The sequence below is a fragment of the Nycticebus coucang genome, chromosome 24 (assembly GCF_027406575.1).
Source record: "Nycticebus coucang isolate mNycCou1 chromosome 24, mNycCou1.pri, whole genome shotgun sequence".
NCBI lineage: Eukaryota > Metazoa > Chordata > Mammalia > Primates > Lorisidae > Nycticebus > Nycticebus coucang.
In genome coordinates, this window is record NC_069803.1 from 32621635 (window position 1) to 32647571 (window position 25937).

A 25937-nucleotide genomic window follows, 5' to 3' on the forward strand; every position below is an offset into this window, starting at 1 on the left:
TGCACCCCTACCATGGGGGCAGGTGCACCCAGGAGCTGGCTGCACCAGCCATGAACTGGCCTGTGAGGTCCTGTTGGTACCAAGTGCTCTTTGCAGCAGCATGCTGTGATGCCTGTCCTGGCGATATGTCCGAACCTCCCAGGGATCTTTGAAAGCCCAGGACATGCTGGGGTGGTGGTGGCTGGAGGTGGCCCAGGAGAGGCCAGCAGGCAGACAGGATAGGATGACTGCTGTGAAGTGACCACTTCAGAATACTGGTGGGAGAGCACCTTGCACCTTTGGGACCATGATTGCCTGGTGACCATCTTTGTTTTCACACCTCTGACAAGCACCCTTCTCTTTGCAATGAGGGAGAGACCTCTCCATGGAGCAGGGCAGTGCCCTCTCCGCAGGCACAGCTCAACCTCTTCAGCAAACTAGAACTCTCCACCTCCTGCGTGGATTCTCACTCTGAAAGCACCTACTGTAACGTCTGTAAAACCTGTTTTTGTACAGTCAACTGCTTGGATCAGCATGTCCAGAAGGCCCCTGAGAATGTGGCTTTGATCTGGGAGCGAGACGAACCTGGAACCGAAGTGAGGATCACCTACAGGTACGTTGTGTCCCCGGGGGTCTCAGGCCAGCAGGTTACCTGGGCCTCCTGACCCTGACCCAGGGCCGGGGAACAGATCAGAGTGATCCAGCTGGGAGAGGCCTGCCTTCTTGTGCACTTGGCAGCACTTCATGTCTTCAGATTCCCATGGAGGCAACTGAGTCTCTAGAAGCAGACGTGATGAGTGTCCACGGTGCAGAGAAGGCGTTTGGTCCAGTCTTGTGGGCTCCTCTTGTCTGGCTCTGGGGGAGGGAGTTGTCTGAGTCTCAGGGTGCATGCTTTAGCTTTGGAAACATTCTCTTATCCCAGGAAAAGTAAAAGTAAATTCAAACGTAAGCTGAATAAAATATATGCTGGAGTGACACCAGCCAGCCCAGGCCTTCAGCCTGACTGTGTGCCCTTATGAGAGTGGGGCAATAAACAGAATGATCTTTGAAGAGTTTGCATTAAAAGCTGATTTTTTATTCTTTGATTCTTTGACCCATGTGCCATGCACCCTTCTGGACATTGCACGTGCTTTTGGGGGCTTAGCCAGGCCTTGCTAAAGCTGCCTCCTTTCAGGGGACTGCCTTGCTTGGGGGCTTTTGAGCTCACCAAGATTTTGGTTCTCCATTAAAGCCCCCTTTGCTTGTGATGCTATCTCAGGCCCACTGTGTCCCCAAGCTGTGTGTCTGCTGTTATCACATCTACCCCTGGCCAGTCAGGTCCTGAAGTGGCTACTTGAATTAACAAGCCGGTTTGGCTGCATGCTTACTTTCGCTGTCCCACCTCCATCTGTGCATGGATGGACCTTCTGGAAAGGCACTGGTGGTTATTTCTGGGGGCAGGTCTTCAGTAAAAGATGAAAACCCATGTGGAGGTTTGGGAGTATTAAGGAGCTATCTGGACCAGCCTCTAGTGGGTCCAGCCTAAGGGCACTCCTGAGGGCTGATTTCCTTCCATCACTGACTCAGGTGCCTCTGGGATGGCGGGCTGGGTGTGGTGGCCCCCAGGCTGGATGCCAGGGTGTGTGCATACTGCATTAGTGTGAAGCAGCCTCAGGCAGTGTGTGAGTGGGCCCAGCTGGCCAGGGTGTGTGGTTATATGTGAGCCACACGGGAGTTCTTGGGCCCCCAGCCAGTCTGTGGAAGCCAAGAGCGGCTTCTGCTCCATAGCACCGAAGAAGCCCTGGGCTAGAGAAAAATTTGTAAGTATAGGCAAAGTGTTTATTATTCTCTTTCTTTCAAAATAAACAGACTTCAGCCTGAGCAAGAGGAAGACCCCCATCGCTACTAAAAATAGAAAAACTAGCCACGTGTTATGGTGGGCACCTGTAGTCTCAGCTACTCGGGGGTCTGAGGCAGGAGCATCACTTGAACCCAGGAGTTTGAGGTTGCTGTGAACTATGATGCGCAGGGCAACAGAGTGAGACTCAGTCTCAGAAAGAAAAAATGAAAAATCAAAACAAGAAGACTTAGTCCTAAATGGTTTTGCACACCTTAGCTAGGCTTGGTACCAGATGACTCTCTCTATTTACTGTTTGAGTGAAAAGTATACACACAGGTCATCTGTAATTGCACCTAGTATTTGAGGAGGTTAATTATTTTCCTGGTCGTTTTAGACTTTTGACATAAAATTTTCTTCTTCTCATGTCAGCCACCCTCCAGACACTGGTGCTGGCTGTCCTACCAGCAGACTCACACTCTGCCACTGAGCAGAGTGCTCTGCCCCAATGCCTCCAGTCAGAGGCCCTTGTCAACTGGAAGACCAAAGTCCAGACTCATTGTCTGGGCCCTTTAAAGAAATCCCACAGACTGGCAAAGATTCGGGTGCTGGAGTTAACGCAGTCTCCTGGGCACCAGGATGCTTGCCTGTGGCAGAGAAGTCTGTGTGTCCACAAGCTCCTGGGGCAGTCTCTGGTGACCTGGAGACAGGAACTTCTGACTCTCGGCCTCATGCGCCCTCTGGCACAGGCAGCCACACCCTGGGAAGGCACAGGTTGCCTTTGCCCTGTACGCAGTGTGTCTGCAGCCTGCACTTCCTCAGGTGCTAGTGGGCGCAGGGCCACAGAAAGAGGCACGTTCTGGTTCAGTGCCATCCTCCTGCTGGCCAGTGACCTTGTGAAGCCATGGGACGTCCCATGGGCTGATCTTCCCAGCTGTGCAGGGGTGGTTACTGTAACTGAAATGACTCTAGAGTGTGGACACAAGGACGGGAGGGGTACGGTGAATGTGCTCGTGTCTGCTGTTCACTGAGTACTTGCTAGGCTCCAGGGCACTCAGTTGCCATAACTGAGGGGACCCTGGGAGGAAGAGGACCCCTCTGGCTGTGGTTTAGTCCAGCTTCCTCCCTTGTGAGTGCAGCTCTCTCTGCTCACTTCCACTGGAAGGGGAAGAGAAGGGGAGGAAAGCCTGGCAGGGTCTCAGGCGGTGATGTCAGAGCCCATCTCTCAGAAGAGGGCAGTTGTGACCCGACGCCAGGGGCCCAGCACCATCGCCAGCCTTCCTCTGCCCCCTGATGGGCACACCCTGGGCAGGACAGGGGCTGGTGGAGGCTGAGGGGTGGTGGTGCAGGTAATCTGGGGCCCCAGAGGCTGTGTGGCCAGACAGCACTCTGGCAGCAGCTCCCTCCGACTGCCCACCCGTTCTTCCCCAGCAGCTGCCTACTTTAGAAGACCCGTCTTTCGCATCTTAGTTCAAGGGGGCTGATTCTGGAGACCCTGGGGGTGGGCATGTAGAGAAACAAACTCCTGTCTTTCAGGAAGGCAGTGACGAGCTATGGGAAGATCCATGAGCCTTCAGATTTCTAGGCTGAGCACAGACCCAGGGCTGGTCCCACATCTTCTCAGCCTAGGGGTGAGACCCAAAAGAGAGGAGAGAGCCGGCTGTGGGTGTTGGGCTGAAGGTGTTTGCCTCGGCCTTGGATCCCAGGTACAATTCTAGTCTAAGGCTCTCTGTGAGGGTAGGAACTCAAGCTGAGCCCACAGGACAATATCTTTGTATTTATTTATCTCAAAATACCATGGTGGTGCAAATGTTTGGTCACGTGTATCAATTTCGTTGTGCTTGAGTCAGGGCTGTAAGTGCTGTCATCACCCAGATGGTGTTCACTGTACCTGTTAGGTAGGTTTTGCCCTCCCTTCTACCCCCCTCTTCTGCTTGAGTTCCACTGAGTTTTACCTCCCTGTGTGCACGTGTGAGCTCATTGGTTAGGTCCAATTTAAGAACGAGCACATGCCGTGTTTGTTTTTCCATTTTTTAGATACTTCACTTAGGATAATGGTCCCAGGTTATAATAAATTGTTGCAAAAGACATTAATTCATCCTTCTCATGTCTGAGTCGAATTCCACAGTATTCTTGTTCCACATGTGTCAATCCACTTGTGAACTGTGGGCACTTGAGTGCATCTTTGCAATTGTGAATTGTGCTGCGATGAACATTTGAGTGCAGATGTCTTTTTGATAAAATGAGTTCTGTTCCTTTGGGTAGATACCCAGTAGTGGGACTGCTGTGTTGGATGGTAGGTCTGCTGTTAGTTCTGGGAGGAGTCTCCCATGCTGGTTTCCATAGAGGTTGTACTAATCTGCAGTCCCACCAGCAGTATATAAGCCTTCCTTTTATGAGAGCATTTTAATTAAGCTAGAAGACTGCCTTTCAGCTCTGGCCAGCCCTGTGGCCTCAGCCTCAGGCCCTTCCATCTGGACTCCAGCATCCTTACCCGTAAAGGAGGGTGAGCTGACCCCAGCACTACTCCAACACTGGTGGGCTGTGTGCAACGTGGTGGCAACAGAGCTGGGCCCCCGAGCGTGGGATGAGGCAGGAGCAAGGACAGGCCTCACATGGCCGTGGGAGGAGCTGAGTGTCGTCTCTACTGTGGACCTGCTCCTGGAGGAGGTGATCTTCATGGCTGTTTCATGCTGACCTTTTTTATTGGGTGGGGTAGTACACAGTGAGAAGCTCCTGTCCTGAGTATCCTGAGGACAAGAAGGGACATCAGATGTCCCCTCACCCTGCCTGTGTCAGAGCCCTTTGGTGACTGCCAGGGCCTGGGAGGAGGTTTTCTCCCCAGATGGGTGCCCTGGGCTGGGAACTGGGCCTTACTAAGCCTGTTGTCTTCACACATGGCATCTCTGAAGGTCACAGAAATGGCCATTCCCTGGGGGACAACAGGAAGCAGGAAGTCCCACCACAGACACTGGGTTGGAGGAAGTTTGGGAAGGTTGAGCTTTGCAAGGCAGAGGGACAGGTGTCTTGTTGCCGTGCCACAGATATGGTGGAGGTGGGTGGCCTGCTGGTCTGTCCCTTGGATGTGGACCTGGAGGAAATTGCTGCACAGCTCTGACCTGCAGTTGCTCATCACACTTCCCTCCCCTGGCTGCTGGGTGTTGAGAGGGACAGCAGGGTGGAGCCCAGGATAGCGTCTGGGAGGATGAGGGTCCACTTCAGCTGTAGGCTGGAGCCGGTAGAAGGTCAGCAGAGCATCTCAGACAGGAAGAGGGCAGGATGCTGGCAGCCCAGCTCTGGGGCCAGGAGGGTGGGCGGCGTTTCTAGGGTGATGACACTGAGCAGGGTGTAACCTTGGGGGAACAACCCTGATGGCTAAAATGCACCCCCACTCCATATTCCAAGAGCCTGATCCTTGCACTGTACTCTTCTGTTCCCCTAGATTAATGTCTTAGTGGGCAAACTCATGTTAAAATACTAGCGCATTCAAGGGGAGGATCACTGGCTGACAGGAGGCTGGTAGGTGGGTCCTGGGGGAAACAGGCACCTGATCCCCGAGAACAAGGGGTGAAGAGGCCCTGCTTCCCACCGAGAGGGTGCCCTGGGCAACCCTCAGAGTCACTCCTGCTGCAATACTTGGGCTGAACTCGACGTCCAGGAGCCAGAATTGGGTAGAAACCCTGATTTATGTGGAACATGCTGGTTTTAAACCAGAATCTACCTTTCCTTAAGACTTTGGTTCTAGATGTTGATGCTGGGAAATGTTTTAAGGCTTCCTATATATGACCGAGTATGCTCCTTTGGGACAAGCTAAGGGTTTTGGAATTTCATTATGGAATGGCCATATCTTCCCACACTGAGAGTTTATCTTTATGTACATGGAGATCTCTCTGATGGGGACTTTTTTGAAAATTCTCTGGGGCAAAGTGTGGCAGAGGTTTAATTCCAGGAGCACACATGTAAGCAGACGCTTCTCCTAGAGCTGGATCCCTGCTTTGTGAACCCCCTTCTGCCATACAGGGGCCACTGGGGAGTGAGGAGCAGCTGGCTGAGGGAAGAGGTAAGCGGGGCGGGGAACATGCCTCTGGTTCACCTCTGGTGCTGGCTGCTGCTTGGAGCTGACAGGGCTTTGTGTGTCTCTTTCCCGTTTCTGCAGGCTTTAGACACCAGTCAAGCCTGGCAGCTTTGCTATGTGCTCGGCTGTGGCATCCCATGGCCCTAGTAGTGTCCAGTTCCTATCAGGACAACTCGGCCAGCACAGAGGCCAGTGGACAGAAGCTTCTTGCCTGCCCAGAAATGAGGTTTGGCCTGTCTTGTCCCTGCCACTCCTGTTAGGGATCTCATCTTGTTCCTGTGCCATCTGCCTCCACCTCCTTCCCCCACACTAGGCAGACACAGAGTGAAGATGTCACCGTGGGTTAGACTCAGTGTTCAGCACATGCCCTGGGGTAGATGGCCAGTGTAGCTCTGGGGAGGGGCAGTGGGTGAGGATGGACAAGAACTGGTTCCCTGTAACTGGCCAGCATGGAAGGCTGGGTGGGGGTTCCTGTGCCAGCCCTCCGTCCTCCTGAAGTCATGTGGTCTCACCTCTCTGTTTGATCTCCTGCCTTGCCACCCTCACCCTGTCAGGGCAAATGATGTAAATTCATGTTCTTGGTTGCTCTGGGTTTTAAAGTCCAGGACTGTGATGCCCAGAAAGCTTCGGGAACTGGGGAGTTCACATAGCTGGAATGGCTGGGATGGGAACTTGGGCTCAGCTTTGGCTTAGGGGGTGTGTGAGGAATCTGACTTTTGGTGTTGCCAGGTGTGAATGGGACCCTGCTGCCTGGACCTCCCACTTCCACACACCTCATAAACATCACCCCAGCTCTGCACAGCATGCACTGTGTTCCCTGTCGCTGGCCAGGACCATGTCTCCCAGATGCCAGGAGGCCCCAGAGGACAAGTGAACACTCATTAGGCTCTGTGTCAGCTGGGAAGGGGGCTGGTCAGTGCCAGGGGGCTCCAGGACCCTATGGTGGGTTGCGAGTCAGCTGCAGGAGGCTGTGAAGTCACTAGGGCCAAGATGGGGGTGACAGGGTAGTGCTATCTGCTCCTCAGAATAGCCCCCCTTCATTCTTCTCCTGATCCCCTGCGGCTATCTTGACCTCATTTGAGTGCAGTAACAATAGGGAATCAGGATGGGTGAGCAGTTTGAGAATTTCCCATCAACAATTTAGCCAATTTCCTCTGAGAAGCCTGGAGTGAGGTTTCTGGGCCATTAGCAGATACTGTGGGTTCCTTTGTCCCCTGTTAGGGCTGACACGGTCCTATTATCCCTGCTGGTTCTGCGTGGAGGAAGGCTTTGGAGGACAAAAGCCCTGACCAAGGTCACAGGCAACGAGTACATGGAGTGTAGAAGAGGTCCTGTGGGCCTACCAGATGTACACGCCTTCAGGATGCCCTGCGGTCTCATCTTCAAATAGGCCAGAGAAATCGGCAGGCGGCACTGGCAGTGTGTCTCTGGCTGGAATTTGAGGCAGTGACTTCCAGCCACAGCCATGGAGTCCCTAGGGAGGGTCTCTAATGGTCCATTGTCTTGGCCCTGCTTGGCTCTGCTGAGTCAGGATCTTTGGGTGGGCCTGGGAACCTGTATTTGAAAACGCATCCCTGGTAATGTGGCTGTGTGCCCCTCAGAGACGTGTCTGTTCAGACTCAGCTGCAGGATGGCCATGTGCCATGTAGCCACGTGTCTGTCGAGACTCAGCTGCCGGACGGCTGTGCGCCCCACAGAAGTGTGTCTGTTGAGACTTAGCTACAGGAGGGGGAAGTCACAGCTGCTCTTAGGCAGAAGTGGTTCTTAGGCAGGGAACTTATGGAGCCCTGGGAGGAGGGATGCAGCCTCTGGGAGGACCCTCAGCCCCTTGCTGGTGGAGAGGTAGATAGTCTGGTGTGAATGCAGCGTCCTTGAGCTAGAGCCTTCCAGCAGACATAAGCTGTGGGAGCATGCACAGTGGCCCTGGGGACAAAGGCCACCTGGAGACAGTATGTGAGTGTGCTCTCTGCCCTTTACCTGGTGCCCAGGAGTGCACTGCAGCCTGTGGATGCCCAGTCCCTGAGCTGGCAATGACCTTCAGCATTGTCTCAGCATCAGGCTCAGAGGTGCTGTGGCCTGGAAGTGGAGGTGACACCAGGCATGTGCTTGTTCCTTCCTTCCATACAAAGTGACTATTTACATTTATATTAGAATTATTTATCGTGGGCTCAGCACCTGTAGCTCAGTGCTTACGGCGCCAGCCACATACACTGAGGCTGGCAGGTTTGAGCTCAGCCTGGGCCTGCTAAACAACAATGACAACTACAATTAAAAAAAAAAAATAGCCTGGTGTTGTGGCAGGCACCTGTAGTCCCAGCTACTTGGGAGGCTGAGGCAAGAGAATCACTTAAGCCCAAGAGTCTGAGGTTGCTGTGAGCTGTGAAGCCATGGCATTCTACCCAGGGTGACATAGTGAGATTCTGCCTCAAAAAATAAAAAAAAGAATTATTTATTGTGAAATGAAATTATGAATTAAAAGAAATGAAATAAATTATCAACAATTATTGTTTTTATGAAGGGAAAAATCAGTTTCAGTGAACTTTAAAGGAAGCCTCAAGTGGGATCACAGGCAGTTTTGGGGTGTGGCTGTGAGGAGGGAGGAGCAGGCTGCCCTGGGAGTACCGTGCAGTGGCGGGGTGCACCCCCTAGGGCTGTGTCCAGGAGTAACTGTGCACATGTCTTTCTACTGCTTTGTCCAGCGAGTCATAGTGGCAGGCTGAAATCAGCCACAGTGGAAATATTTACATCAAGATCACTGGCAAGTGCTGTGAATCACTGGGGAGACGTGGCCCCAGCTGCAGCAGGGTACACGGGAGTGATGTTTATCAGGGCTTTATCCTAACAAAACTGGTTGTTAAACATTTGCCGGCACAACACTGGGTTACAGGAGCTTCCAGATTGTTGCCAGAATTTTGTGCTTTTCCAGGCTGCTGCCAAGACCAGTGGCGCCCCTTGGGCCTGGACAGCTGTGCCAAGCACCTTGCCCACCCCTGTGACTCTGTGTGGAGCAAACCTATCCTCCAGGACTTACTTTCCTCCCGGTGTTAATTTGGAATGTTCTGTAGATTCACAGGAAAGCAAGAGAAACAGGATGATCCCCCACTTGCACCTAGGATCTGGAACTTTCTGTGGAAAGTTGGCAGCCCTGAGTAGTGGTGTTTTGTCACAGCCAAGTGAACCTGTGTAGAGCAACCTGGAGGCCAGACCCACGGCACATGAGACAGTAAGCCTGGAGCAGAACCAAAAAACATCCTGTGACTTTTGTTCTTTTTTTAACCGCAGGGAAAAGTGAACGCTCTTAGAAGGTTAAAACCCACATCCCTTTCCAAATTCCACCAGGGAAAGAACTCACTTCTGCAGCTTTCCCTGGGAGGTAAACAAGTGTGTCCAGCCAGTGGTAAATGTTCTGCCAGGTTGCCAGCTGTTTTTAGGGCTGGCTTCCAGGACTGGTGCCCCCAGGGTGCCCTTGTCTGGCCTTTCAGCCTGCGGGAGCCTCCCACTACCCAAGCATTGCGCCTTGTTCTGCTGGGCTGTGAGCTGGGTCCTGTCTTTCCAGAGGCAGAGCAGGTATCAGTCAGCAATGAGGATAGAGCTTATCCTGAATCTGTCCTGTCATTCCCACCCCATGAGGGTTTCTTTTGGGGCTGACTGCATCAGAGAAGGGAAATACCCAGGCAATGGGATTGAAGCTGGACATGCCTGGTCCAGGTGGTCCTGACTGTTGGAGCCAAACACTGAATCAAGGAGGGAAAGTGCTGCCCCCCCCATCCCGTGTCCTCGGGCACCGTTTAGCCCCCCACAGTGCTTCTCTCACTGGTATTGCTGATTTCCCTTTAGAACACAGTCAGCATCAGTTTCAGAGCCTTTGGCTCATTCTTAAAATAAATTTATATTAAAAAAGTAAACTGACCCTAGGTAAATGTTATACAAATAGCGGTAGTGTTGGCAGATGGCAAAATTATGAAGTTTGGGAATCGTTACAGTAGGAAATGAGCTATCCTGACATGCTGAGAAACCGGTTCAGAGCCAGGCCTGGGTCTGCACTCTGTCCTGCCTGTGCAGTTGAACAACCTTGAGAGCAGCTTAACTTCTCTGCCTCAGTGTCCCGAGGAGAGGGAAGAAGGGCATGAGAACTCAGAGCCCAGGGGCTGTTATGACAGTGAAATGTGTTCTTATGTGAGGAGAACTGGGTCCATAGCTGTCATTCCAAGGGAAGGAACTGTGAGGTGGGGCTAGGGAGCAGGCAGGTAGGAAGAGGGGCTGGGGAGAACCAGCCCCCTTGGTGCTGAGGAGGTAGGAGGTGGGAAGGGGGTGGCTGGTGGAGACAGCAGGATGACACAGTGGGTGATGGGCCTGCCTCTGGCCTCTCAGAGATGAGTGCTCAGAGCCTCCAGGCCAGCAGCACCCAACGGCGGGGGCATCTGCCATCCTCCACAGGTCCACTTCTGTCCTCAGCATCTCCTGCGAGGGCACAGGGCAGGGAGGTCCAGGTCGGGGCCTTAAGCCGGCACCCACACACACCTGCGAGGTGCATTCACCCTGAGCCGGGGACACAGACACTGAGGCTTACACGAGGCAAATCGGCATTTTGAGTTCTTGCTCCTGAGAAGAGGCACTTGAGGAGCCTCCTCTCTTAAGGAACTGTCAGTGTCCTGAACTCCCTTTTTCCCATTTCTTATCCTGTCATTTTTTGTTGGCATTACGACTGCTGTTTATGAATTGCCTTCAGAGATTTCTGGAAGTTCCCATTTGGTCTCCACAAGCACCTTGGTAGTGGGGTCCCAGAGGTGGGACCATTTCTCTGATCAGTCTTTGTGTGGCCTCCAGTGAGATTCTCCTCCAGTTCAGTACTTTCAATGGAGTCTAGCAAAACCTCAAGGAATATTTATTTATTTTTGCTAAGGAATTTAGAAAACACACAGCTCTAGTGACCCAAAGTTTACCGGTTGGCCTGGAATCACCACTGGCCACTTGCTCCCTGGGAACAGTTCTGTGCCTGGGCCTGCCTTGGCAACGAGCAGCTTTGGGAGCTTTCAAGTGTAAGTTGGGCTCCTGCTTTGTGTTCCACCACAGCTTCTTTTTGAGTCACAACCATAAAATCCAGTAATGGTGTTGAGGAATTTCATACTTGGTTTACGAGCCTATCCGGCTGATCGCCTCCGCTTCCCTCAGTGTAGTCGGTAACAGAGCAAGCCAATTTCATCACTGTTAAATCAGATTTCATGGTGATAGTAATGCGGTGGTCAGAGGAGCCTGCCAGGAGGGCAGGTTCCATGGGCGCACTGTGGATGACCTTCCTGTCAGCAGGGTCTGCCTGCCACGTGTCCTGCCTAAAGCTGATTCTTGCTTCTGTCCCCACTTCTACCTTGAAGAAAACAGAAAATTCTAGAGACAGGATAGCAGCGCCCTTTCACACACGATGACCTCCCCATCACACACGCACAGGCTTGGAGCTTTGTGCCTAGTGACACAATTACCTGGGTTTATTTCCCTTACTGGCAAAGAAAATGAAAAGTATCCATGATCTGGTCTGTCAGAGAGGTGGTCCTTCCACCTGCTTCTCAGCAGAACGTTTTCATGCCAGTGTGATGCTGACATGGCAGCAGCCTCACCCCCTCCAGGGGCAGGAAGGTGCAAGGTGTCACAGGGTGGGAGAGCAGGGGCTTCTTTCTAGCTGCCCTGAGCCTGCTGGCTTCTTGTTTCACACTTACCTGCTGTGTCCATTTGCTCAACATATATTTGAGTACCTTCTATGAGGTGGGCTTAGTTTAGATGCTGGGAAGAAGGCAATAAACAAAACCCAAATCCCTGCTCTGTGCTCTCAGGGGACAGATGGACATCAGGGAAGGTAATTCTGTCACTAGTGTGTACTTCACGAACACCAGAGCCAGAGTAATCGTAAGATGTGAGGAAATCATGCGTTCCCGACTTGTTTATTTCCTAAACACAATAATACACACTGAAAATTTATCTTACATCCTTGGGCTCTTGTCAGGAAATATCTAGGAAGGATATTTTATTTTTTCTTTTCTTTTTTCAGTTTGGTTGGGGCCAGGTTCGAACCCACTACCTTCGTATGTGGGGCCGTGCCCTTCTCACTGAGTCACAGGTGCTGCCCAATATTTTCAATTATTAACCATGAAAAAGCAGCTTTGATTGGTAGATGGATAAATAAATAGTGATATATTTCTTCCTCTCATTGCTGAACTTTTTCCAGCTGTTTCCTCTCCTGGACTAATCTCAAATTCTGAGGCTAGAGGGCAAAGGGTGCATTTATATCCTCTGAGTTCTGGCAGGGGTCATGTTGCTTACAAATACTTGCAGTTAGGTTGTGTAGTAGCTCTGCTTCCTTCTCTTAAGGCACCATTTTACTGGTATTAAGCACCAGACATACAAGGCCAAATTTGTGGTTTTGTGCACATCAGTTGCATATGTCCACACTGAAAGCTTGGCCCCAAGACTTGACATGGTATACACATACCCTGCTCAGGACCTGGGCAAGATGTGTTGTATTTCTATTTGGACTTTAATGAGTCATTAAAATCATTTTAATGAGTCAGAAAGCTTCAGGTTCCTGTATTGGAAAGCTCCTTGGGGAGCTTAGTAAGGTGCAGGCAGTGAGGAAGCTGCCTCCTGAGCTGTGGCCAGAGCTCTCCCAGTGAGGAGGTGCAGTGTCTTTTTGATACAGGAACAGCAGCATTTGGCTTTGTGGAAATCTTTGAGAAGTCATGAACATCCAAAAGTATGCTTTTGAGCAGTTCCTGGGTATCTGGAATGACAGAATCACTAGAACATTTGGTTTTCAATGATTTCAAGACCCAGGTTTCTTGATCACATTTTCCGATTCTTGAGAGGAATGCCAACGAAACGTGAGAGTTTAAAATGACAAATATAGGCTGAGCTCAGGAGTTTCATACCAGCCTGAGCAAGAGTGAGATCCCGTCTCTAAAAGTAGCCAGGCGTTATGGTGGGCACCTGTAGTCTCAGCTACATGAGAGGCTGAAGCAAGAGGATTGGTTGACCCCAAGAGTTTGAGGTTGCTATGAGCTGTGACGCCACAACACTCTACCAATGGCATCAAAGTGAGACTCTGTCTCAAAATAAATAAATAAATAAATAAATAAATAAATAAAATGACAAATCTGACTTTAAAAAATAGTGGGTTACCTGGAAACATGGGTAGGTACTGGGATATGGATAAATGGAGTGTCTGTTTTTTAAAAAAAAATTTCCATGACTACAAGACCCTAGTAAAGGAGAAAGCTCTTACTTATATGGGGGTGGGGTGCAGTAGGTGGGTGGGAGGGGGTGTGTTAGTGACCACATGTTGAATTTGAGCCATCTGTGTCAGGTATTTAAAAATTAATATATTCTTAATTTACATGGTTAAATACAGAGTTGAGGTGAAGGGTCTGGAAGCCCATATTCTGTATAGCACTTGCCCTTGAGGCTCCATCAGAAGAGGATTAAGTGGCTTGAGGAGAAAGAAAGAAGAGTTTATTACTTTGCTGGCAAATGATGATGAAGAGTCTGAAACATAAGCAGAAAAACAGAGCTTTTGTAGAGATGGTCCTCAGTTCAAGGCTATTGTTATTCAACTATAGTTAATGATTCTAATCACTTCACATCTTCCCATCATCATCTTGCCATCTATCCAAAAAACAGAGAAGTGAAGCCGTAGTTAGCTCCATTACCTCTGCCTCAGAAGACACGGGTGTGACCTCTGACCACCTGGGAGGCCCACCCAGACCTCCACTGGCCTGGGCCTCCATCCTGTAGCACAGCGTTTTTCAAGCTTTTTTATGTCACAGTACTCTTGAACCTATAGTTTCTGCGGCATACTTAAATTATGTTGATTAAAAAAAAAAGAGTTGAAAAGGAATATACTTACTGTGTTTGAACTTCTTTCAAAAAAGAAGTTAATTGGCTAGGCACGGTGGCTCACGCCTGTAATCCTAGCACTCTGGGAGGCTGAGATGGGTGGATAACTTGAGCTCATGGGTTCGAGACCAGCCTGAGCAAAAAGTGAGACCTTGTCTCTACCATAAATAGAAAAACTGAGGCAAGAGGATTGCTTGAGCCCAAGAGTTGGAGGTCGGTGTGAGCTATGATACCATGGTACTCTACCCAGGGTGACAGCTTGAGACTCTGTCTCAAAAAAAAAAAAAAAAAAAAGCAAAAAATAAGTAAATAAAAACAAAAATAATTTAATTGATGATCATTAAAAATTTTCATGACACACCTAAGATCATCTCACTGCACAGTGGTTGAAAATCACTATTGTAGCACAAAGAAAAAAAAGACATTTCTCCTGCCCTTCCTGACCACTGGCCTGAGGCAGGGATGCAGGTTTTAGTTCTCAAAAAAGTGGGATGGTTTTAAAAAGACAGAAAACATTTCTGCTGGTTTTTTGTTCAGGCTATTCCCTCCATTATAACACCATGGGAATGTGGGGGTACACTTAGTAATCTGGGAAAGTCTTCCAAGAGGACAGGGTGGGGGTGGGGAGAGAATTCAGGAATTTGAACAGCTTCCATTGAATGACAAATTAGATTTATTCTGGGCAGCTTTAAAGGGCTGAGCTAGGACTAAGGGGTGGAATTTGAAGAGCTGCAAATCTTGGTCCAATTTTAAGCAGACCGTTTCCCTATTGAAGTGACAAATAGGCAGCCCACAAGGTAACCTCTGGTGGTGTTATATTTAAGCAGTGGCTGGACTGCTGTGGGCTGGAATGTGGCAGCCAGATTACAGAACCTCAGGGAGGCTGCCCTGCCTGACCTTGGAGGATCCTTTCATGTCCTGGTCTATGGCCTTGTAAAGTAAATAGGAAGTGGATCTGGCTCTGAGATTTACCTCAATGAACTTCTTTAGCTGCAGCCTACCCTCTGGACTTAGCAGCAAGAATGTGGAACCCACCTGACCCTCCTCTAGCTCCTGGGCCCTTCTCGAGGATCTTTGGTCCTCCAGGGAACTTGTGGTCAACCTCAGCCTGGTCTGTAGACCCTCCCTCAAGGCTGCAGTTCAGCTGTCCAGCTCCAATGGCTGGGTAGCTTCTCCTCCTGTAGGGAAAATCCACTCATTCCCTCTGCCCTAATTCTCCTCCCCACAGCCAATTTGTCCAGAAAGTTCTCCCTGCTGCCCTTCCATGCTGCCCTCAGTGACCACACCAGCAAGCTGGGGTGCTCAAAGCCCTGCACACCTTTACACATGCCTCCCCCCCCACCCCCCAGGAGCTTGCTCAGGACGCTTTCCCTTTCACTTGCTTTGCCCATTGCCAAACCCCAATTACCCCCAGGTAGTACAGTGGGATTTCAGACACCTTAGGAATTAACTGAAATGAGTTAGCTGACTTTTGTCGTTTTAGAAAATGATTTCCAACAAAAATTTCTAGAAGTTTTCGTCTAATAGGAAATACCTATTGAATATTCAGCAAAGTCCCGGGTGTGTCCCTCTTCTCATTAATGTTTGTGACAGTTATGGCCCTGGATTCTGTAGAATTTGGTGTTATAGGGGCTATCACATGGTGTTCTTTAATAATAAATTTAGCAACCAGGGAAGCTGTGGCACCACTGAATGGCGCCTTTGTCCCCTCCTGTGCAAGCTTTGAGAAAAGATGAAATCCCACAGAAGAGGCACGCGGGAGCCAGCCTGGGCAGGAATCTCGGTCCGGTGGGTGACCTGCAGACTGAACTTGTGATTTGGTTTTCATCTGGTCTCCTCTGCAGAATGGCTTTGGGAAGAAACAAAGGCCCCCTTGAGGTCTCTGCCTGAGCGGGGACCATTCATTTTCATTCTGCTGTGGTTTCCTGGGCGGCCTCTAGTTGAGCTTGGTTCTTGGGAACTCTCTCCCTGACTGCCCTTTGAACGGAGGGGAACTATGCAAACACATTCATAAGAGGCCTTGCAAAGGAGGGTCTGATCTCCGGCCTGCCTGCAGGGGCATGGTTGGCCCGCCTGGGACTTCTGGGGCAGGCAGAGGGCAGGGCATCGCGGGCTGTAGCCATTCCCAACCAGAGAGAAGGGGCCTTGGTTTCCTCTCTCATTATGCTCATCTGTATCAGTTTTTAAAATTGCAAATGATTAAGATCAAACCACGTACAACCAACACGGGAAAATAGTAACTACAATTGCTAAGACCAGATGCTGCAGAACGAGGTGCAGGAACAACCCGGAAGAGACTGTGGGCATCACTTCCGCTTTCTCCATTTCCTGCCCCACTGGATGACTGGGCAGCTCTCAGGTTTTCACTGCCGGCTTGGAGTTGAGTATCTCTAACTCTGATTGGGTGGAGTTGGGTCATGTGTCAATGCCAAGCCAATAAGAGTGCCCAGAGAGATGCTGCACTCTGATTGGCGGAAAGAACCTCGCGATAAGCCTGACGGGTTTGAGGGTCGGCCCCACACGTGGACGTGGTGTGGGTGTGGGTGTAGGAGCAGGTGGCCGCTGCCCAGGGCAGCTGCTCTCCATCCTGTCAGTGCAGATTAGGGGGAAACCCTCCTGCGCTGCCTCGGCTGCAGGGAGGTGGCTGTGCAGCCTGTCACCTTCCCGACTCACCATGGCTTCGCAGAGTTGGGGTCTGTTCTACGGCCTGTCAGCGCAGCTTAGGGAGAAACCCGCCTGCGCTGCAGGGAGGTGGCTGTGCAGCCTGTCACCTTCCCTCCGGACTCACCATGGCTTTGCACAGACCCTGCGGCCCTGCTCAGCGAGCGTTACTTGGAGCCCTCAACCTGTGTTGGTTCCGACCCCTGGCCCTTCCCCTTTCTGCCGAGTGTGTTACTTTTGAGATCTTGCTTTTCGGAGGCGAGTCTTTCCAGAAGTGTCGGAATATAGCGATCTGTTCTACGGATACTAGTGGTCTCTTGGAAACCCTGCTCTAAGTGGGTGCGATATAGCCCTGTCACCTCAGGAGTGCTCGGTAAATCTGTGTCGATACCAACCTATGAATGTTAAAGACATTTCTTTCTGGAAAAGAGCTTTCCTTGCAGCAGGTCAAGCGCCTGCTACCTCCCTGTCTAGGTGTATGGCACTTGCATTTTGCAGAACTGCTCTGCCCCAAACTATGCTGCATTTTGCCACCTATTCTGCCCTCCTTCCACCCCGCAGTCTTAATGGCCTTCTCTTCCCTGTGCTGCAGGGAACTGCTGGAGACCACATGCCGCCTGGCCAACACGCTGAAGAGGCATGGTATCTGCCGAGGGGACCGTGTGGCCATTTACATGCCTGTGTCCCCACTGGCTGTGGCATCAATGCTGGCCTGTGCTAGGATTGGAGCTGTCCACACAGTCGTGTTTGCTGGCTTCAGTGCCGAGTCCTTGGCTGGGAGGATCAATGATGGTGAGCAGGGCGTGGGACAGGGAGGAAGCCGGAGTCCCCTGGTCCTTGTTGCTGGGGGCCTGGCCATCAGGGTGGAGACCTTCAGAGTGGAGGTAGTCATTCATTAAAAGTCACAGGCAAATGACACATGCTACCAGGGACAGGCACACGGCTGATAGAGCATTTGTTCTGATGCTAAGATCCCAGGGCATTGGATTTAGGTGAAAAAGGGAGGGGAGAGTGCCAGGTGGAGACAACAGAGGTCCAGGTCAAATGGGATCACAGGATCACAGCCTGACGGAGGCTGGCCTGGTGCAGTGCTGGAGAGAAGAAGTGCAGGGTGTGTTGAGGCTGAACTGGAAGGTCTCACAGGTCAACAGCTGGAAGCCTGCTGTGGTAAGGAATGAAGAGGTTGGCCTGGAGTTGGGCAAGGGGAGCATGTGGTACATCTTTAATGATTTCTGTCTGCAGGTGGGTCAGTGTCTTCTGGACAGCGTCTGTAGTACTGCCTCCGTGCTGCATGGTGGCCCCATGTCTGTGCAGCCTGAGTCCTGCTTCCTGCTCTCTCCCAGAGAGTCTCCCTGAGCTGGCATGTCAGGTTCTGGAGACCACTGAGAGTTCTTGTGTCCCACAGGAGACTTGCCTGTGGGTGGTAAACAGTTCTCACACCCCTGCTGAGCACCATCTGAAAGAAAGGCTAAAAAGCCTTTCCACTTCCCTTTCAGGATTTCTCCCTCCACTTCCAAGGGTTGAGGCTGCCACCCCTCTCTTTTTCTTCCTGTGGCTTAACCTCTGTAACTTCTACTATATGCCGAGAGCTGTTCTAAGCACTTTGCAAAGGTTATATGTTCTTTAATTTGCCTTAGTTTTCTTAAATATTGTATGAAATAATACTCCTATTATTCCTCTCCCCTTTTAAAGTTACTTGTATAACCATTTTAAAGTGTATAATCCATTGGCATTAAGTACATTCACATTGTTGTGCAACCAGCATCACTATCTAATTCTGGAACCTCTTCATCATCCCAGCTGGGTGCCTTATACCCACTGACAGACATTTCCACTTCCTGTGTGTGGCACAAGTCAGGACTTTGTTTCTTTTCATAGCTGAATAACGCTGTATATTCCACTGTGTGGATATACAATGTTTTATTTACTCATTCATCAGTTGGTGGCCATTTGAGTTTTTTCACTTTTTGGTTACTCTAAATATAGCTGCTATTACGTGGACACCTACTTTCAGTTTGGGGAGGACAATTCCATCTTTAACTCACCGAGGAACTGCAAAACTGTTTTCAAAGGAGTTACACCGTTTTACATTCCCACTGGCAATGCACGAAGATTCTAATTTCTCTGCGTTCTCATCAACACTGGTTTTCATTTTTTTAAAAAAAAGTTATAGTCATTTTATTGAGAATGAGGTGGTATCTCATTGTAGTTTTGATTTGTATTTTCCTAGTGACTAATATTATTGAACATCTTTTTATGTGTCTTTTGGCCATTTGTGTATTTTCTTTGGAAAGGTGCGTACTTAAGCTCTTTCTTCATTTTTTAATTGGTTGTTTGCTTTTTTGTTGGTGAATTGTAAGATTTCCTTATAGCTAATATTCTGAATATTAGACCTTTATCTGATATACGATTTGAAATATTTTCTCCTATTCTGTGTGTTGTCTTTTCACTTTCTCTGTAGTATTCTTTGGTGCACAAAGTTTTAAATTTTGATGAAGTCCCATTTATCTGCTATTTCATTTCTTATGCTTTGCTGTATTATTTGAGAAAACATTGTGAATCCAGTGTTGTGAAGATTTGCTCCTATTTTTTTTCTTCTAAGGATTTTATAGTTTTAGCTTTTTAAAATTATATTTAGCCTTTGAGAGCATAAGCTTTGGATTAACTTTTGTGTATAGAGTGAGCTAAGGGTCTGGTTTCATTCTTTGTCCTGTGGATATCCAGTGGTCCCAGCACCATTTGTTGAAAAGACAGCTTCAGTTCTCCCACTAAATAGTCTCAGCTTCTTTGTGGAAAATAATTTGACCACATATGTAACGACTTATTTCTGGGCTCTCTATTCTGTTCCATTTATCTAAATGTCTATCTGTGAACTCTTATCTCAGTTCCAAACTATTTACCACTAGCATTATATAGAAAGTTTTGAAATGGGGAAGTATGAATCTTACAGCTTTGTTCCTTTTTTTCAAGATTGCCTTTTCTGGGTTCTTTGCATTTTCATATGAATTTTAGGATTGGCTTTTCCATTTCTGCAAAAAAAAAAAAAAAGGCAGCTGGGATTTTGATTGCATTGAATCTTTAGAAAGTTTGGACAGTATTGCCATATTAGTATTAATCCACTAACATGGGATATCTTTCCATTTATTTAGGTATTTTAAAAATTTTTCAGCAGTGTTTTAGTTTTCAGTGTACAAATTGTATATGTCCTTAACTTTATTCCTAAATATTTCATTCTTTTTGAAGCTTTTATAAATGGAATTGTTTTCATTTCCTTTGAAGATTGTTCATTGCTAGTATGGAGAGATACAACTAGTTTTTGCATGGTGATCTTACAAATTTGATGATTTATTAACTTTAATAGGCTTTTTTGTGGATTACCTAAGATTTTGTACACATTAGATCATGTCAGCTGTGAGTAGAGATAGTTTTGCTTCTTCCTTTCCAATTCAGATGCTTTCAATTTCTTTTTCTTGCCTAATTGTCCTGGAAGAACCTCTGTAACAACGTTGAATTGCAGTGGTGGAACTGGGCATCCTTGTCTCATTCCTCATCCTTGTCTTTTTCATCATTGAGTATGAATTTAGCTGTGGGCTTTCATAGATGCCCTTTATCTGATTAAATTTCCTTCTGTTGCTAGTTTATTAAGTGCTTTTATCATGAAAGGGTGTTAGAGTTTGTTAAATGCTTTTTCTGCGTCAACTGAGAGGTACTTTCCCCCCATTCATTCTAGTAATGTGGTGTATTATGTTGAAGGACTTTTGCATGTTGTTTTCCTGGGGTAAATCCCACTTTTTCAGACTGTATAATCCTCTTATTATGCTGCTGGGTATAATTTGCTAGCATTTTGTTGAGGATTTTTTTTTGCAGTTGTTGGCCAGGGCTGGGTTTGAACCTCCCACCTCCGGCATATGGGGCCGGCTCCCTATCCCTTTGAGCCACAGGTGCCGCCCAGATTTTTGCATTATTGTTTGTAAGAGATTTTGGTTTGTAGTTTTCTTGTATCTTTATATGACTTTAGTGTTAGGGTAATGCTGGCTTCATGAAATCAATTTGGAAGTATGTTTTAATTTTTTTGGAAGATTTTGAGGAGGAGTAATGTTAATTTTTCTTTCAATGTGTGATAGAATTCACTACCCTCCTGGTAGTGAATTCACTACCTCCTGGTCCCTCCTGCAAGTCACCCTGAAAGGCCCTGGCTTCACGAGACTGGTTGGGGCATGGCCGCTGGCTGTCCAGCCAATTTGGTCTCTGCCAGTGTGGTTGTGGTGGGTGGTACATGACCCCTTTCCTGTGGGAGGCTCCTCGGAGGTGTGTGTGAGGGAAAGGCAGCATCCAGCGGGCATATTGTCTTCTTGCTGTTGGCTCAAAGGGGATGAGTTGAGCTGAGTAACTTCCTCCACTTATCCTTAGAGCTGGGGGAAGGCCTGGTGCCCAGGGTGGCACCTAAGGTTTGCGAAGCAGGCAGACTCTCACTTTCACTGTGGCTCTTGTGCTCAAGACTTTCTCTATCACACTCTCAGGCCTGGAACGTGCAGCCGTAGGTCAGACCTGAGAGGGTCAGAAGGGGAAGAAACTGATGAGGAATGTGTTGTCTCTGTCAGCTAAGTGCAAGGTGGTCATCACCTTCAACCAGGGGCTCCGGGGAGGGCGTGTGGTGGAGCTGAAGAGGATCGTGGATGAGGCTGTGAAGTACTGCCCCACCGTCCAGCATGTCCTAGTGGCTCACAGGACGGACAACAAGGTCCACATGGGTGACCTGGACATCCCTCTCGAGCAGGTGGGTCTTGTGTCTTGTTTGTACATTTTATGAAAGAGAGGTCATTATTGGGTGAGCTGAGTCTGGGACTTGTTGGGTTGTGGTTCTCAGTCTGGGTCCCCTGAAAGTAGCAGGGTTCCCTTGCAGTGCTGGACAGGCTTACCCTTTTGACTATGAACAGTGCCTACAGGTGCTCAAACAAGATGTTGGTTTGGTACAGACAATGCCTGTGGGCAGGTTTCATTGCTGCACACTCTGCAGTCAAAGTGTTAAGTCCTGGCTGGGAAGAAAGAACTGAGCTACCACATTGGAACAGAAATGGCTGTATCCATCCTTGGGAAGCTTCTCTGTATTTGGGGTTGAGTGTGGGCAGACCCAAGAAGGAGAGCTCTAAATCTGGCTGGCTGAGTCTTACAGCAGCCAGGTTGGGAGGGGTGTCTCCAGGGGGCTGATTGAAGGGGAGCAGCTGAGTGCCCGGGATGGGCTGTGAGTTTCTTCCCGCTTCCAGGAAATGGACAAGGAGGCCCCTGTGTGTGCCCCAGAGAGTATGGGCAGTGAGGACATGCTTTTCATGCTGTACACCTCGGGCAGCACCGGTATGCCCAAGGGCATCGTGCACACCCAGGCAGGCTACCTGCTGTACGCCGCCCTGACGCACAAGGTAAGGCTGTCAGGGCCCTGGACAGGTTGGGGAGGGTGCAGAAAACTGCCCATGTCAAATGAGTGGTTAATGGACTATTATAAGTCAAATGCCACTTTGTCCAAGAAATGGAATGTGGCCAGTCTTTCAGCATCCCACTCCACATCCTGTCCTGTCTGATTTTTCCTTTTATAGTTTTGTTATCCAAATGTGTGTCCATGGACACTATAGCTTACTGTTGCACATTAAATACTTTTGATGGGTCTGTTAAGTCTTTTTTTATTTTTTATTTTTATTTATTTTTTGTAGAGACAGAGTCTCACTTTATGGCCCTCGGTAGAGTGCCGTGGCATCACACAGCTCACAGCAACCTCCAACTCCTGGGCTTAAGCAATTCTCTTGCCTCAGCCTCCCAAGTAGCTGGGACTACAGGCGCTCGCCACAGCGCCCAGCTATTTTTTGGTTGCAGTTCAGCCGGGGCCGGGTTTGAACCCACCACCCTTGGTATATGGGGCCGGCGCCTTACCGACTGAGCCACAGGCGCCGCCCTGTTAAGTCTTTTTTAACTTATAGGTCCCCTCCGACCCTTTCATTTCCTTGACATAGCTGTGGTAGTGTCTGCTGTCTGTCCCTGGTGTCCTGTGTTCTGGCTTAAGTCATTTGTCCCCTGTCCTCTGTGTTTTCTGCTAATGGGCTATTGGATTCTGGGATAGAATTGGGCTCAGATGGGGTCCTTTGACAAGAACGCGGAAGACAAGGTTCTCCTTTCTCATGCTCTTGGAAGCTGACGATGTTTTGATGCAATTCTTGCCCCTTTTTTTTTTTTTTGTACTTTGTAAGGGTATTTTTAAATTTGCAGCATAAGGTAATGCAGAAAAATGCCTGTTTCTTAACTACCCAGCTGGAGGGAATTCCCTGTGCTGTGCCCCTGTCCACCAACTGTGTCAGAACCCCGCACGGCTCCTGCCCTGGAAAGCTCTTTGTGCCCCTTGTAGGCTCACCCCAGCCTGTGTCCACCTGTGTAGGTCAGCTTTGTCTGCCTTGGAGCTTCTCTCTGTGGGCTGGCTCAGAACACAGTCTTGTGCCTGGCGTCCTGCCTTTGGCTGCCGTGTGCGGGCTGAATCCCCTCAGCATGCACTCCGCCCTCTGCTGGGGCTGCACATGTTTTGGGGGTGAGGTGTGGGAGAGTGGTGGGAGTTCGGACAGGCTCCTCACGGCTCCCTGGTGTGTCTGCAGTTTGTGTTTGACCATAAGCCAGGCGACATCTTTGGCTGTGTGGCCGACATTGGCTGGATCACAGGACACAGCTATGTGGTGTATGGACCTCTGTGCAACGGAGCGACCAGCGTCCTTTTTGAGAGTACACCAGTTTACCCCGATGCTGGTGAGCCCCCGCACCCTGTGTGGGACCATGTGCTGGGAGGGAGCTTGTGGCCTAAGAGGTTCACAGAGGTGGTGGCAGTCTGGGGCCTGGTGTGGGTGTGGGGCTGAGCTCCACTGAGTTGACACTGTAACCACCAGGAGGATGGGCCGGGTAGTAGTCGGGAGTCTGCCTCTGTACAGTACACATCTCAAGGCTACCTCCTCCAGCATTCCTGTCCCTCCAACTCAGGGTTGGGTTGGGTTACTTCCTTACCAGTGTCTCTCTCACATCTTTGGCCACTGGAACCAATCCAGCCCTTCCTTGAAGGCAGAGCCAGCTGCCCAACTCCTCCACTCCCCCAGGCCTGCTGCCTGAGCCTTTGGGGCATCCCCCAGACTGCATTGTGTGTGGCCTGGATTCACCTCCATTAAATTGAGGTCATTCCAAGGAGTTGGGCACTCCCCTGACGTCTTCTGCCCACACAGCACAATGACCCCAAATACTTGTTTTAATGTAATCAAATGATAGTGTTACCTCCCCTTGCTCTGCCCAGAGGCCTTGCTGGAGCACTGTGCAGTGCTGACAGCGGTGCACAGGCTTCATGGTCCCCTCCCTGGCTCTGCCCATCATTTGGTGGCAGCTCCATGTGTTCAAGGACAAAGGTGTGGGGGCAAAGCTGGGAATTAGGGCTGCAACTTGGGTGTGGTCTTAGGCACCACTTCAGCTACGGGAAGCTCCCTCTGTATGGAGGGAGTGGTGTGAGCTGTGCAGCTTTGTGGGGATCAGGGCTGGGTGTGCTGGGCTCCCCGGACACTCACAGCAGTGCTGACACTGTCAGCACTTCAGAGGTGCTTAAGCGTGACTGCGTAAAAGTTCTATGTTAATACCACATGGGTTATTTTTTAAATTCAGTATTATCCCCTAGACTACTTCCTCACTGGATCATGGGGGTTGCTCTGTGTGGATGTAGCCCCTCCTCAGCCAGGTGGGGCCTGTGGATCCAGGCAGGGGAGGGGAGCTGCCATGGGGACATCCTGGGGTGTCCCTTCCGCCTCACATTGCCCTGCCCGGCCGAGCCCTTTCTTGTCAGCATGTGCTATGTCTGATGTGCCCTGCATTGGGGAGCTCTCACCTTATTACCAAATAAGCCTGAAATAGATACTGTTTGGTGGGCTCCCTGCGGACCATGAATTTGGGCCTTTTTGTAGGTCGGTACTGGGAGACAGTGCAGAGGTTAAAGATCAACCAGTTTTATGGCGCCCCGACGGCTGTCCGGCTATTGCTGAAGTACGGAGATACCTGGGTGAAAAAGTATGATCGTTCCTCCCTGCGGACCCTGGGGTCAGGTGAGCAGTCCACTGTGTGGCGGGAGCAGGTGTGTTTGCCAAACTCCGCCAGAGCCAAAGCAGGCGTTAGCACACTTGAGTTGTGAAGCTGCATGGCTGTGTACGTGGAGAGTTCACACATGCCAGACCTGCCCTGGTAGAGACACAATCCTTCCTATAAGTCCCTCCCAGAGCTGGCAGCTGTAAACAGTCTGGGGAATATTCCAGACACTTTCTGTGCAGTGTTGCTGTGCCCTAGTTCTGTAGCTTAATCTTTTTTTTTTTTTGAGACAGAGCCTCACTCTGTCACCCTCAGTAGAGTGCTGTGTGTGGCATCATAGCTCACAGCAACCTCAAACACTTGGGCTCAAGCGATTCTTTTGCTCAGCCTCCCAGGTAACTGGAACTACAGGCACACTGCCACAACACCCAGCTATTTTTAGAGACAAGGTCTCATTCTGGCTTAGGCTGGTCTTGAACCTGTGAACTCAGGTGATCCTTCCTACCTTGGCCTCCCGGAGTGCTAGGACTACAGGCGTGACCCACCACACCCGGCCTATGGCTTAATCTTTATTACGAATACTTACCGACTGCCTAAATGTAGGGCCAGATAATTCCTATAGGCTGTATGGGATGTCGTTGCATAGCTATAACTTACTAGATGTCCCCACTGTTGGATGTTTGTGTAATAAATATCCTGTACTTCTGCACTGCTCTTATTGTAGACATCTCCAGATAGAGTTCACAGGTTATGTAATTTTAATAGGTATTGCTGAGTCATGCAGGAATGTTTTGGGGCCCTGCTCAGAGGGCAGAGCCCCTCAGGCTGCTGTTCTCCCTTCTTCCCTGCTGTGTTTCATTTCTGCCTTAGCACTTGTCATGTGTGGTCAGCAGGGAAAAGAAGGGTGGGGCTCCTCCATTTCCCTGGGAGGATGCACTACCTGCCTGGTGGCTTTTCACAGAGGAAAATGCAAAATGCATCCTCAGGACTAAGGCAGTGTGGTGAGCAGATGACCAGCCACGAGGCAGTCCAGACGAAGGCTGAGAGATGCCACCATCTTTCAGTGAGGGAAGGGCTGGGGCCCACCCTGCAGTGTGGTGAGGATGAGACGGAGGGTCTGCATATAGCATTAATTAACGTGCAGATGTGGAAGTGAGGACCGGTGGGAGTGCCCTACACGAGGGGCTGGAGACACACCTTCTCCTCTTGACCCTTCCTCTCCCCTTAACAGTAAACGCCTTCTTTCTTCCAGCATCAAGGTGCTGGCATCTGGCAAGGGCCTTCTTGCTGCATTGTCCCATGGCAGAAGGGCGAGAGTGAGCGAGAAGGGGCCAAACTCACCCTCTTACAATGGCCCTGATCTCACCCATGGGGGTGCAGCCCTGACTTGGGAACAGGTGGTAGCTGTGCGGGGCATGGCTCAGCAGTGGCGTCTCTCAG

General features: G+C 49.8%; 1 protein-coding gene across 1 annotated transcript in view; it reads left to right on the forward strand.

The window, feature by feature from the left end:
- The window catches only part of ACSS1 (acyl-CoA synthetase short chain family member 1), a 46340-nt gene that overhangs the window by 10021 nt on the left and 10382 nt on the right, over positions 1–25937 (forward strand). Inside the window, exons 2-7 of the mRNA XM_053578539.1 lie at positions 496–592; positions 17005–17204; positions 21014–21189; positions 21677–21829; positions 23045–23192; positions 24380–24517. Of these exons, the coding sequence (XP_053434514.1) occupies positions 496–592; positions 17005–17204; positions 21014–21189; positions 21677–21829; positions 23045–23192; positions 24380–24517 (912 nt within the window). The remainder of the gene's footprint in view (positions 1–495; positions 593–17004; positions 17205–21013; positions 21190–21676; positions 21830–23044; positions 23193–24379; positions 24518–25937) is intronic.